Raw genomic sequence first — 15,021 nt, 5'->3', positions numbered from 1 at the left:
GAATTAATAGGGATCTGAAAGTGAAAATGAAACTTTTATGGATCAGATAAAGCATGCAGTCTTAAAGGAACACTAAATTCAGAATAAAAGGGATATCAAATCCAAACATTTTTTTTGTGGTTCAGACAGAAAATACAATTTTAAAAACATGTTTCCAATTTACCTATTGAGAATTGCAGGTAGTAGGTGCCTTTAAATGGCAGGAAATAGCACTGCCTTCTAGTACTCTTGCAAATGAATAACTTTTTGCTGCCATATAGTGCGGCAGAAATGGCCGCCTCCTAAGCATACTTTAACAAAAGATACAAAGAGAACAGAGAGAAATTGATAATAGAAGTAAATTGGAAAGTTCTTTAAAATTGTATGTTCTACCTGAATCATGAAAGAAGAACATTTGGGTTTCATATCCATTTAAACAGTATTAGTAGGTAGTACAAATCAGCCAATTAGAATTGGACATGAAGTACCTTTCAACCAATCAGCATTCATTGCAAATTCCAGTCAGTATTAGCTGGAAGTATCTATCAGCCAATGAGCATTGTCAGGAAGACAATCATTAGCATTTGTAAAAAGTACCTTTAAGCTAATCAGCATTAGTATGAAGTAGATATCAGCCAATCAGTATCCGCAGGAGTTACTTTTAATGTAATCAGCATTAATAGGAAGCACACAACTGATTCTGCCGTATTAGTTCTAATTTAAATTTTCTTCACATTTTGCAAACAGAAAAATACAATGTTAATGTGTTTAAATGTTGATATTTCACAAGAATGATTGACAATAGGGAAATGTAAGTTCCTGGCGCAGAAGAAGACTTTGCATTATAAATCAGACAAACTTCATGGTTAAACAGATTTTCTTTCAGTGTATCTTTGTAATGTACATGATGTGTGTTATATCTTCTACAGCCTCCTGTCTGCGTATGAACAGTGCACAGCTATGGAGGAGAAGGAAAAGCTGCTATCCAACATAAAGTGCGGGAAATTGCAGAGGTGAGCGTGGTTTATACGCCCTAAGCACCGCTGGTGTTTAGTACCAATACTTAGAACACTATTAGTGAAGCTGCTGCTGCCTAGTTCCATAAATCCCATGGCCTGGGGTTGGTTCTTAATGCAGATCCTCAGGGGACCCACCGCTTGCTCTCTCCAGTCACAAAGTGATATTCCTGAGTACATTCAATACTCTTGGCTGCCATCTTGAGTAAACAGAACTGGTATCCTTGATTTTCTTTGCACAATATGGCTACCATGTTTCACTAATGCACATAACAGCCAAAAGAGCAAGCAGCTCCCCCATCAAAGCAAATTTCCTGGTATTTGGGGACCACTCTGGCTCTGCCCAACCTTACCCATGATACACCAGTCCTTTACCGTGTCCCTTCACCTACAAAACACATGTGGGTCTCTCCACCTCTCTGTCCCCAGAAAGCTTTCAGCAAATGGAAGGTATGGAATATAGACCTTAGCTCTAGACAGTCCTCCATTTTTTATACCTTCATTTGTCCCAGTTAAGGACTTGACATTTTTGGGAGTAATTTATTTAAGGTACCACAACTAACTATTTACAATCAAAAAGTATCAATACTACTTAAAGGGCAATAAAGTAAAAAAATAATATCATACATTTGAAAGAGAAGCAATTAAACACTTTTTTTTACTTTTATTTTTAAAATAGTAAAAAATAAAGGTAAAAACAATTACAATATCCCTTTAATAAAAAAAAAAAACCATGGCAACATTACTGCTATTTCATATAACCAGAGGGTCAGTTTATTCACATGACCAGCTAGCGAGTGCAATCTCACAGTGTCACTACTTTTTAAATACAACCCAAAACAATGAATAGAATATTCTGTTAGCTTTATGTTTTCAGTAAATATAGTCCCAGTCCACAAACCACAGAAATCACTTTGCTTTTGCATAAAATGTCTTTGTTTCATTCCTTTGCTGTCTCTTCTTATTACAGTTTATCCTCACCTTATATAAACACAGTGTTCCCCCAATTTAAAGCTTTATTACAAATTCGGACAATTCATCTTCTATGTCGTAAATACTTAGTGAAATAAAAGGGTACAAGGAAAAAAACAATAGCGCTATTCTATAGAAGCCAAGTACCAGATAGTGGTTGCTAATGCGATGGATCCAGTGTGCAGCTGAAAGTCACTCTTCACATGGGGAAATGCCGTATATTTCAATAACTTATTCAGCTGAGAGCTGAAGAAAAAGAGTACAATGTTTAGCACTCATGACGTCTTGTAATAATAATTCTGCAAAATGTATCCACTAGGAAAGAAATTAAAACTTAACTTTTATTGAGGACAATGTATAAAAAGAAAATTAGAATTTAAAATCACAAATGCATTCTCTATGAAGCAAGTGCTGATAAATATTAAATATTTAAGAGGTCAATATTAGTTATATTTCCTTTTTTCCAGAATTCTTTATTGCGATATTACTGCCATCAAGCTGCATGCATTGAGATGGCTATTAGATCCGGAAAGGAATCCGGAAAACTTAAAGTGAAATATTTCCTCTTAAAATTATTTTCTATTTGAAATAATGTTGGAGAATTAGCATTTTTTTTTTTTTTAAAAGAGAGCAGAGACGCCACTAATATTGACCTCTTGAATGTTTAATATTTATAAGCACTTCATAGAGAATGCATTTGCGATTTTAAATTCTAATTTCCTTTTTATATATTGTACTCAGTAAAAGTTACGTTTTAATTTCTCTCATAGTGGATACATTTTGCTCTCAGCTGAATAGGTTGTTGAAATATTAGCATAAGTACAAAGCACCTACCCCAAAATACAGTATAATTATACATAAAATATATGAGGGATCGTCCTAAAGAATGACAAGTACTGCCATTGGCACATCCTGCTACTGTAATGCCATATATTGTAAGCCGGGGGGTGGGGGCAGTTTGAACTGGAGGCTCGAATCTGTTTATTGATGTGTGTGAATTTTATCTAATGCATTTTAATTTGGCAAAAATACATTTGTTTTTGTGGTACTGTACTATTTTCTTCTACAAGATATGACGAGTCCACGGATTTCATCCTTGTGGGATTTATCCTCCTACTAACAGGAAGTGGCAAAGAGCACCACAGCAGAGCTGTATATATAGCTCCTCCCTTCCCTCCACCTCCAGTCATTCTCTTTGCCTGTGTTAGTAATAGGAAGAGGTAAAGTGAGGTGTTCGTTTTAGATTCTTCAGTCAAGAAGTTTTTTATTTTAAAATGGTACCGGTGAGTACTATTTTCCTCGGGGAGAAATGGAATGAAGGCATTTTTCTGCCCTGAGGTTGATGATCTTAGCAGACGTAACTAAGATCCATGTTGGTTCCCACAGAGCTTCTGAAGGTAGTGCAAGAGAAATCTTCAGTGTGGAGAACGGTGTCATGCTACAAGCAGCATTGAGGTATGTTCAGTCTTTTATTTCTGAGGAGACTTGTTATATCAGAACTGGCTGACATTTTTCCCTGTAAGGGAAGGGGTAAGCAGTAGACCTATATGGTTGAGGGTGTTACTGAAATTCCTATTTTTATACATATTGATACTACGGTTTTGTATATCTATATTGGGGCTTGACACTGGGAGAGGCAGCTTGACACTTACATATTTAATATTGATGGGGTCAGTAGGGCTGCAGTTATATGTTATATGATTGTGAGTGCAGGGGACCACATGGCTTATTTCAAACCGCTTCCCATGCGGTTAAGCAGACTGTTGATGCCACGTCCATGATGGGTGGGGCCTATTACGCACGCTCAGACACGCAGTTTTTTCTCACTAGAAGGCAGCAGGTATTAGCTCCGGTGGGGCCTAAAGTTGTTTTCCAGTCACCGGATAGTTGTCGAGTCAATTTTGAGTACCCTGAGGGCAGGTAGGTGCAGGGGCTGTTTTCATTGTTAAAGTCTATTTTTTTAATTAAAATGTCTTTTTAAAGGGTGATTTAACCTTTTGCTTATAGGGTGCAATAATTTTTGGCAAAATTTAACTGTTTTATATAATCGTTTAGTGATAAAAGGGCTGTTCAGAAAAATTGTTGCGCTTTTATTTCTTAAAGGCGCAGTACGTTTTTTTCAAAATAAAATTTTTAATCAGTAAATAAGGTGATTTACGACTATTGTGGCTATTGCTAGTCTGTTTAACATGTCTGAATTTGAGAACACTCCTTGTTCTATGTGTTTAGAAGCCATTGTGGAACCCCTCTTACTTTGTGTACTCTTGTACTGAAAGGGCCTTACAATGTAAAAAGCATATTTTATGTAAAGACAGTGCGCCTAAGGATGATTCTCAGTCTGAAGAGAATCAGGATATGCCGACTAATTCTCCTCAAGTGTCACAACCGTTAACGCCCATCCAAGTGACGCCTAGTTCCTCAAATGCGTCTAATTCTTTTACTCTGCAGGATATGGCTGCAGTTATGTCAACTACCCTTACAGAGGTATTATCTAAGTTACCAGTGTTACAGGGTAAACGCAGTAGGTCAGGAATTAATGTGAATTCTGATTCCTCTGATGCTTTGTTGGCTATTTCCGATGTGCCCTCACAGGGATCTGAGTTGGGGGTCAGGGAAATTTTGTCTGAGGGAGAACTTTCGGACCCAGGAAGTATGTTACCTCAGACAGATTCGGACGTCATGTCCTTTAAATTTAAGCTAGAACACCTCCGCCTGTTACTTCGGGAGGTCTTAGCGACTCTGGATGACTGTGACCCTATTATGGTACCACCAGAGAAATTGTGTAAAATGAACAAGTATCTAGAAGTTCCCGGCTTACACTGATGTTTTTCCGGTTCCTAAGAGAATCTCAGAGATTATTAAGAAGGAGTGGGACAGACCAGGTATACCGTTCTCTCCTCCTCCTAATTTTAAGAAAATGTATCCCATATCAGACACCATTCGGGACTCTTGGCAGACTGTCCCTAAGGTGGAGGGAGCTATATCTACCCTGGCTAAGCGTACAAATATTCCTATTGAGGACAGCTGTGCTTTCAAAGACCCTATGGATAAAAAGTTAGAGGGTCTTCTAAAGAAATTATTTATTCATCAGGGTTTCCTTTTACAACCGACAGCCTGCATTGTTCCAGTTACTACGGCAGCGGCTTTCTGGTTTGATGTTTTGGAAGAGTCTCTTAAGATTGAGACCCCCTTAGAGGATATTTTAGATAGAATTAAGGCTCTCAAGCTAGCTAATTCTTTTATCACAGATGCCGCTTTTCAAATTGCTAAGTTGGCGGCTAAAAATGCAGGATTTGCCATTTTAGCGCGTAGAGCGTTGTGGTTAAAATCATGGTCTGCTGATGTGTCATCTAAGTCAAAGCTTTTGGCTATTCCTTTCAAGGGTAAGACCCTATTTGGGCCTGAGTTGAAGGAAATCATCTCTGACATTACTGGAGGTAAAGGTCACGCTCTACCTCAGGATAAGTCTGTTAAGAGTAGGGGTAAACAAAATAATTTTCGTTCCTTTCGGAACTTTAAAGGAGTACCCTCTTCTTCCTCTTCCTCCACAAAGCAGGAAGGGGATTTTGCTCAGGCCAAGTTCGTCTGGAGACCCAACCAGGCTTGGAAGAAGGGTAAACAACCCAAGAAGCCCGCTACTGCTACCAAGACAGCATGAAGGGGCGGCCCCCGATCCGGGACCGGATCTAGTAGGGGGAAGACTTTCTCTCTTTGCCCAGGCTTGGGCAAGAGATGTTCAGGACCCCTGGACACTAGAAATCGTGACCCACGGGTATCAACTGGAATTCAAAGGTTTTCTCCCAGAGGGAGATTTCTTCTTTCACGATTGTCTGTAGACCAGATAAAAAGAGAGGCGTTCTTACGTTGTGAACAAGTTTCTTAGAGTCCCATCGTTCAAGATGGAGACTATCCGAACAATTTTACCAATGATACAGGAGGGTAAATATATGACTACCATGGACTTGAAGGATGCATACCTTCATATTCCTATTCACAAGGATCATCATCAGTACCTAAGGTTTGCCTTCCTGGACAAACATTTTCAGTTCGTGGCTCTTCCTTTCGGGTTGGCCACAGCACCCAGGATCTTCACAAAGGTCCCTTCTGGCGGTTCTCAGGCCGCGGGACATAGCAGTGGCGCCTTATCTGGACGATATCTTAATTCAGACGTCGACTTATCATCTAACAAAGTCTCACACTGACACAGTGTTGTCTTTTCTGAGATCTCACGGTTGGAAGGTGAATCTAGAAAAGAGTTCACTAATTCCACAGACTAAGGTTCCCTTCTTGGGAACTCTGATAGATTCTATAGCAATGAAGATTTTTCTGACGGAGGTCAGAAAGTCAAAAATTCTAAATACTTGTTGAGCCCTTCTGTCCAATCCTCGGCCATCAGTGGCTCAGTGTATGGAGGTAATTGGATTGATGGTGGCGGCAATGGACATCATTCCGTTTGCTCGGTTTCATCTCCGACCACTGCAACTGTGCATGCTCGGACAGTGGAATGGGGACTATACAAATGTATCTCCTCCGATAAATCTGGATCAAGAGATCAGGAACTCTCTTCTTTGGTGGTTGTCGCCGGATCCTCTGTCCCAGGGGACGTGTTTCCACAGACCCTCGTTGGTAATAGTGACAACGGACGCCAGTCTACTAGGCTGGGGTGCAGTCTGGAATTCCCTGAAGGCTCAGGGTGTATGGACTCAGCTGGAGTCTCTACTTCCAATCAATATTCTGGAATTGAGAGCAATATTCAATGCGCTTCAGGCATGGCCTCAGTTGGCTTCGGCCAAATTCATCAGATTCCAGTCGGACAACATAACAACTGTGGCTTACATCAATCATCAGGGAGGAACGAGGAGTCCCTTAGCGATGACAGAAGTATCCAAGATAATTCAATGGGTGGAGACCCACTCTTGTTATCTGTCAGAAATCTACATCCCAGGAGTGGACAACTGGGAAGCGGACTATTTAAGCCGACAGGCTTTTCATCCGGGGAGTGGGAACTCCATCCGGAGGTATTTGCCTCCGGATGGGGCAAACCAGAATTGGATCTGATGGCGTCTCGACTGAATGCTAAGCTCCCAAGATACGGATCCAGGTCAAAGGATCCCCAGGCCGAACTAATAGATGCCTTGGCAGTGCCTTGGTCGTTCAACCTGGCTTATGTGTTTCCACCGTTTCCTCTCTTTCCCCGGGTGATTGCTCGGATCAAACACGAGAGAGCTTCAGTAATTCGAATCGCGCCTGTATGGCCACGCAGGACTTGTTATGCAGATCTAGTGGGCATGTCTTCTCTGCCTTCTTGGAAACTCCCAGTGAGACACGACCTTCTCATTCAAGGTCCTTTCCAACATCCAAATCTAATTTCTCTGCAGCTGACTGCTTGGAGATTGAACACTTGATTTTATCTAAGCGGGGATTCTCTGATGCGATCATTGATACGTTAATTCAGGCACGTAAGCCTGTCACTAGAAAGATCTATCATAAGATATGGCGTAAATATATTTTTTGGTGTGAATCCAAAGGCTACTCATAGAGTAAGGTTAGGATTCTGTCTTTTCTCCAAGAAGGATTGGGGAAAGGGTTATCAGCGAGTTCCTTAAAGGGACAAATTTCTGCTTTGTCAATTTTGCTACACAAACGTTTGGCAGATGTTCCAGACGTTCAGTCTTTTTGTCAGGCTCTAACCAGAATTAAGCCTGTGTTTAGACCAATTGCTCCACCCTGGAGTTTGAATTTAGTTCTTAGTGTTCTTCAAGGGGTTCCGTTTGAACCCATGCATTCCATAGATATTAAGTTGTTATCTTGGAAAGTTTTGTTTTTGGTTGCTATTTCTTCTGCTCACAGAGTTTCTGAGCTTTCAGCACTACAATGTGACTCGCCTTATCTTATTTTTCATTCTGATAAGGTGGTTTTACGTACCAAACCTGGGTTCCTTCCTAAGGTTGTTTCAAATAAGAATATTAATCAGGAAATTGTTGTTCCTTCTTTATGTCCTAATCCTTCTTCTAAGAAGGAGCGTCTGTTGCATAACTTGGACGTGGTCCGTGCCTTGAAGTTTTACTTGCAGGCGACTAAGGATTTCCTTGACACTATACACACAGTTGCAAGGGCACTATAGAGGCAAGCTCCTCAATTATTTATTACTTCAGATACCTTGTGTATGAGTATCAATATGTTGTATATATTGTGAGGAGTGGTGCTAGCATTTAACACTGAACTGGCATGAACAATTGTGATTAGGCTCCCTGGAATGAAATGCTGTTATAGCACTCTCTGCCCAGACTGGTTGTAGAGGCAAGAAAAATGTAAATTAAAATATAACTTTTATTAAACTGGTTAAAAGATGGGACAATACAAACATTTAAAATTACTCTATCATTAATAGCTGGAATGGATAAACTGCGAGATCTGAGAGTTATTAATCTGGCCTTTATAGCATAAATTGTATTGTCAGATCTCGCTATATATTATCCAATAATTGGGATTATACAGGGCGGTGAATGTCAAATGAATGGTGCGTAAAGATAATCTTTTTACTTCAAGCTGTCATAATATGTTGTGCAGATGGAATGAGGTTACTTATATTCCTAGTAGTAATCTCCAATATAAAACGAAATGAATACATTCACTCTTAAAGGTGCAGGTAATATTTTATATACTCCTGTAAGGTCTATGCCTAGATAGGCTACTGAATACTGAGAAAAGGCACTTGTTGTGAGTTGATATTACACTTGAATACTGTGCTTTGAGCCTCTTGGTATCATTACATTTATTTGTATTCATACTTTGTGCATTTGTGTGTTCTTTCCAACGTTAACCTATGCATCGGTACACATTGTAATTGCTACATAATCGATTTGGATATCATGTGTGCTATGAATCTCTTTGTAGGTAAATTTAACAGGTAATCTTTCTCTAATTAGTAAGATTGTTACTGGAGTATATCAATACAAAGTGAGTGTTAGTCTGTCACTCTATATCGCTTGCTTCCATTCACATAATGTTTGTTGAATTCGTACACGCTATTAAGGGTTAACTACTGTACCCATACATTTGTAAATGTTTCTAGTGGATTCTCAGTATTATGACATTTGCAGCACTTTGTTTGTAATGACATATTGTGTTGTTAACTTTCATTGTATCCACTTTTAGCTTTTTGAGTTCATGCACACTATTGGGGTTAAATGCTTAATGGGTATATGTGTGAATACTTAGTTGTAAATTCTCAGTATTACAACGTTTGCATCATTTGTTTTATTTGCAATGACAATTATGTTACTGCCTTTATTTTGCGTTCACACATTACTTCATTAAAACTGGTGTACACTATTAAGGGTTAACTACTGTATTGGCGTACATATAATTACTCTGTGATAAATATGCATCACTTGCTTTGTCTGCATTCTTTATTTGCATTCACTTGTTAGTTTATAAGCTAATGCACACTATTAATAGTAAACTGCTGTATCAGTGTACATATGTATACTCCATGCTGGATTCTCAGCCTTACAACGTATGCATCACTTGCTTTGTCTGTATTAGCATATTGTATCAATGGCTTTATTTACATACATATATTGTTTATAAACTCGTGCACACTATTAGAGGTGAATTACTATATCGATACACATGTGAATACTACGTGGTGTGTTCTCAGTAATAAAACTTATAAATCACTTGCTATGTTTGCATTGCTGTATGCTATCGCTAGATAAAGCCTAAACAGGCGAAACGCGTCAGGGGGGTTGTGTGGGACGATGGGGTCCCATTATTTGTCATTTTAGTCAAATCTATCATAACTGCAATGAGTTATAATACAATTCTTATAACACATAGTTAACCAACCAATTGGGACTGGGGGTGGTGTCCTTGATTTACAACAGCGACAACATTGTATTTACTTCAAACTGTAGGTGTTTATTACCTAATAATAGGCTTACCATAATTTTTAGAGGTGAAACTGGGACCACCTGGTGCGGTGCCAGTGGGGGTGTGGTCAGGAGTGTGGTCAAGGGGGCGTGGCAATTACCGGTCCTTATAAAGTAGTAGCTTTTATGTGTGTAATGTTTTGTGGATACTCTACCCTTCCTCAGTCACACAAGTGAATCACACAGTTTAAATAGACCATAACACCACCCCCTAGTGAAAAAGGCACCATTACGTTGTCATGGCAAATAAACCATTAATCTAAATCTCAGATTCTAAATAATGCCAAACATCAAGCATAATTATCACTTTCATAATGATCAATTTTACAATTTAATATCTGCAGTGTAATATGGGTTTTATGTGTCTAAGGAACAGAGCCAGATACCGATAAGGCATAAATACAACATTGACTGAAAGTAAAAAAGAAACACGTACCTGCTAAAGCTGTTTAAAGGGATAGTCAAGTCTAAAAAAAACTTTCATGTTTTAAATAGGGCATGCAATTTTAAACAACTTCCCAATTTACTTTTATCACCAATTTTGCTTTGTTCTCTTGGTATTCTTAGTTGAAAGCTAAAACTAGGAGGTTCATATGCTAATTTCTTAGACCTTGAAGACTGCCTCTAATCTGAATATATTTTGACCACTAGAGGGCATTAGTTCACATGTTTCATATAGATAACATTGAGCTCATGCACGTAAAGTGACCTAGGGGTTAGCACTGATTGGCTAAACTGCATGTCTGTCAAAAGAACTGAAATAAGGGGGCAGTCAGCAGAAGCTTAGATACAAGATAATTACAGAGGTAAAACGTGTATTATTATAACTGTGTTGGTTATGCAAAACTGGGGAATGGGTAATAAAGGGATTATCTTTCTTTTTAAACAACAAAAATCTGGTGTTGACTGTCCCTTTAAGAGGCTACTCTATACCATAATGCAGGAAGATTATAGCCAAAATGCTATTCTGCATGAAGTAAAGCAAGATCCAGGCCAAAAATCCTGCCTGTCTGTACTTCCTAGTCATACCTATATGATTCCCCTAAAGGTGTATTACCGGCAATGACACCAAGGGTCGGGGGGATGTTAAATTCTTAGAAAAATAAACCAAGTAGTACTACAAAATTAAAAAAAACTTACGCTGCTCACTCAGCCTGTATTACTAAATGTAAACTTTGGGGGCTGTATGTAAGTACCAGCATCCAACTATGCTGGAGAGCCACAGTCCAGTCATTTTGAATAATGTGTCTGGGTTTCAGGTGGTCAGAAACCCGGACACATGATTTGAAACTTGGAGGTGGCAACCCTACTGGGACAGAATGAACAACTGGGTGGGACACTGGGACAGCGCCTCCAAACCGGGACAATCCCAGTAAAAGTGGGACTTCTGGTAAGCCTACCTAATAACATTGAGTGCATGGTGACATTGTGAATTAATCACGTAGTAGTTATATGTCCACCAATACAGTAGTTAATTTCATAAGGGTGCTAGAGTGCACAAGCAGTATATGAATGCTAATAGAACTAGCGATAGCATACGGCAATGCAAACATAGCAAGTGATTTATACGTTTTATTACTGAGAACACACCACGTAGTATTCACATGTGTATCGATATAGTAATTCACCTCTAATAGTGTGCACGAGTTTATAAACAATATATGTATGTAAATAAAGCCAGTGATACAATATGCTAATACAGACAAAGCATGTGAATTTATCACAGAGTAATTATATGTACGCCAATACAGTAGTTAACCCTTAATAGTGTACACCAGTTTTAATGAAGTAATGTGTGAATGCAAAATAAAGGCAGTAACATAATTGTCATTGCAAATAAAACAAATGATGCAAACGTTGTAATACTGAGAATTTACAACTAAGTATTCACACATATACCCATTAAGCATTTAACCCCAATAGTGTGCATGAACTCAAAAAGTAGACATGTGCGATTCAGTTCGGTTCTATTCGGAAAATTCGGAGATTCGGATCGAACCGAATCTCCGAATTAAAATAGTGCCGAATCTACCGAATAAATCCGAATAACTTCGGATTTATTTGGTAGATTCGGATGGCCATGGATTACACTAGTATTGTACAGTATATTAGGTTATATCACTCTGCTATGGGTTACACCTAATGTACAGTACATAATACTAGTCTAATCCCACCTAACACTTACCGAAATTCCGAATTTCCGAATCGAACCGAATCCAGCCGAATTTATTCGAATCCGAATGAATCCGAAACAAATCCGAACCGAATTTATTCAAATCCGAATGAATCCGAAACAAATCCGAACCGAATTGATTCAAATTTTTCCGAATTCGAATCGCTCCGAACCGAAATTAGAAAAAACCCGAATCGATCCGAACCGAATTTTTTCGCCATGCACATGTCTATCAAAAAGCTAAAAGTGGATACAATGAAAGTTAACAACACAATATGTCATTACAAACAAAGTGCTGCAAATGTCATAATACTGAGAATCCACTAGAAACATTTACAAATGTATGGGTACAGTAGTTAACCCTTAATAGCGTGTACGAATTCAACAAACATTATGTGAATGGAAGCAAGCGATATAGAGTGACAGACTAACACTCACTTTGTATTGATATACTCCAGTAACAATCTTACTAATTAGAGAAAGATTACCTGTTAAATTTACCTACAAAGAGATTCATAGCACACATGATATCCAAATCGATTATGTAGCAATTACAATGTGTACCGATGCATAGGTTAACGTTGGAAAGAACACACAAATGCACAAAGTATGAATACAAATAAATGTAATGATACCAAGAGGCTCAAAGCACAGTATTCAAGTGTAATATCAACTCACAACAAGTGCCTTTTCTCAGTATTCAGTAGCCTATCTAGGCATAGACCTTACAGGAGTATATAAAATATTACCTGCACCTTTAACAGTGAATGTATTCATTTCGTTTTATATTGGAGATTACTACTAGGAATATAAGTAACCTCATTCCATCTGCACAACATATTATGACAGCTTGAAGTAAAAAGATTATCTTTACGCACCATTCATTTGACATTCACCGCCCTGTATAATCCCAATTATTGGATAATATATAGCGAGATCTGACAATACAGTTTATGCTATAAAGGCCAGATTAATAACTCAGATCTCGCAGTTTATCCATTCCAGCTATTAATGATATAGTAATTTTAAATGTTTGTATTGTCCCATCTTTTAAACAGTTTAATAAAAGTTATATTTTAATTTATATTTTTCTTGCCTCTACAACCAGTCTGGGCAGAGAGTGCTATAACAGCATTTCTTTTCAGGGAGCGTAATCCCAATTGTTCATGCCTGACTAAGGATTTCCGTCAATCATATTTATTATTCATTGTTTTTTCTGGAAAGCGTAGGGGTCAGAAAGCTACGGCTACCTCTCTTTCTTTTTGGGTGAAGAGTATCATCCGCCTGGCATATGAGACTGCTGGACAGCAGCCTCCTGAAAGAATTACGGCTCATTCTACTAGGGCTGTGGCTTCCTCATGGGCATTTAAAAACGATGCTTCTGTTAAACGGATTTGCAAGGCTGCAACTTGGTCGTCTCTTCATACTTTTTACAAATTTTACAAATTTGATACTTTTGCTTCTTCTGAGGCTGGTTTTGGGAGAAAGGTTCTTCAAGCAGTGGTGCCTTCCGTTTAGGTTCCTGTCTTGTTCCCTCCCTTTCATCCGTGTCCTGTAGCTTTGGTATTGTATCCCACAAGTAAGGATGAAATCCGTGGACTCGTCGTATCTTGTAGAAGAAAAGTAAATTTATGCTTACCTGATAAATTAATTTCTTCTACGATACGACGAGTCCACGGCCCACCCTGTTATTGTCACCTCTGCACCTTTGGCTTTTCCTTTCTCTTCCTAACTTAGGTCGAATGACTGGAGGTGGAGGGAAGGGAGGAGCTATATATACAGCTCTGCTGTGGTGCTCTTTGCCACTTCCTGTTAGCAGGAGGATAAATCCCACAAGTAAGGATGAAATCCGTGGACTCGTCGTATCGTAGAAGAAATTAATTTATCAGGTAAGCATAAATTTACTTTTTTTTCATCTTGTGCCTTTTATTTACTGATCCTACTGACTGCTACGTCTGTATTAGGTGTCTGTAACTGTGTTGTTTGCTATTGCACAGAAATCTTGGCCCAGTGTTGAGCAAGACCGTATCCCAGCTCTACTGCACTAAAGGAGCATTATCCTGATGCGCACAATCTTGTCCACCTAGGATTATAGACACCAGTTTATTACTAAACAACAACATATCACATATTACCAAGTACCTTATCTGCTGGAATAGAAGAACAAGGAACAAATGGGGAGCTCCTTTACAAAAGGATAAATTACATATTGTGTCAATCTGCTGGATATATTGTTCCTGTAGAAAAACGCGTTGTATGTGGAACTGTATCTGAAGATTTTGAAGACACAAAGATGTAGACCTTTTAGAAATGGATTGTTGTGTGGCTTCAGACCTCAAAAAAATCTATTGTCCAAACTCCAGCATACAAATTTATTCACATTAACCAAGTGTTTTATTAGCATGAAGATCAAGGATATCACGAAAACATGAAAATTCATAAGAGTGCATCATGTGGGCAACCATCTTTGGCGCCAACTATATAGGAGGATCTTCCATTTGTTAGAGATGAAACCAAGCTATGATAATTGTACAGAATGCATTAGAATTATGTGTCATTTTTGTATATGAAAATAAAACACATTTTGCAGAAAATCGGCAGACATTTGTGCTTTAAAAACCTCTCCGTTTTTTATATATCAAAATCCATAATGATTCTAAAGTCTGATTATCCATCATCTCCATATCTGTGTTTCATTTCCTAATATGTTCTGAAGAACCCTGTCCCTGAATTGTGCATCTCTGTCCCCTTACTCCTGTTCTGGATTTAAAGGTTTGTGGTCATTGGTGATTATTGTCCATATTATATTATCAAGTGTGAAAAGGAAGCTATGTGCAGTGTAAATATCAGATACGTTATATTGATATGACTTCCTGTGAATGAGATCATTAAGTTTGGTTTTAGTATGTCTGCATAAAATGTAAGAATTACAAAGCTTTGGACACTG

The 15,021-nt window shown here is 38.5% G+C and overlaps 1 protein-coding gene across 1 annotated transcript in view; it reads left to right on the top strand.

The window, feature by feature from the left end:
* MUS81 (MUS81 structure-specific endonuclease subunit) overlaps positions 1–14,668 on the top strand; it is a 491,008-nt gene extending 476,340 nt beyond the window's left edge. The window contains 2 exon segments of the mRNA XM_053689244.1: positions 909–992; positions 14,072–14,668. Coding sequence (XP_053545219.1) covers positions 909–992; positions 14,072–14,138 — 151 coding nt within the window. The 3' untranslated portion in view covers positions 14,139–14,668.
* Positions 14,669–15,021: the final 353 nt, after the last annotated feature.

This window comes from Bombina bombina, chromosome 7 (genome assembly GCF_027579735.1).
Source record: "Bombina bombina isolate aBomBom1 chromosome 7, aBomBom1.pri, whole genome shotgun sequence".
Classification (NCBI taxonomy): Eukaryota; Metazoa; Chordata; class Amphibia; order Anura; family Bombinatoridae; genus Bombina; species Bombina bombina.
Note: the sequence above shows the minus strand (reverse complement) of the source record. Positions and strands in the feature narration are given on the sequence as shown.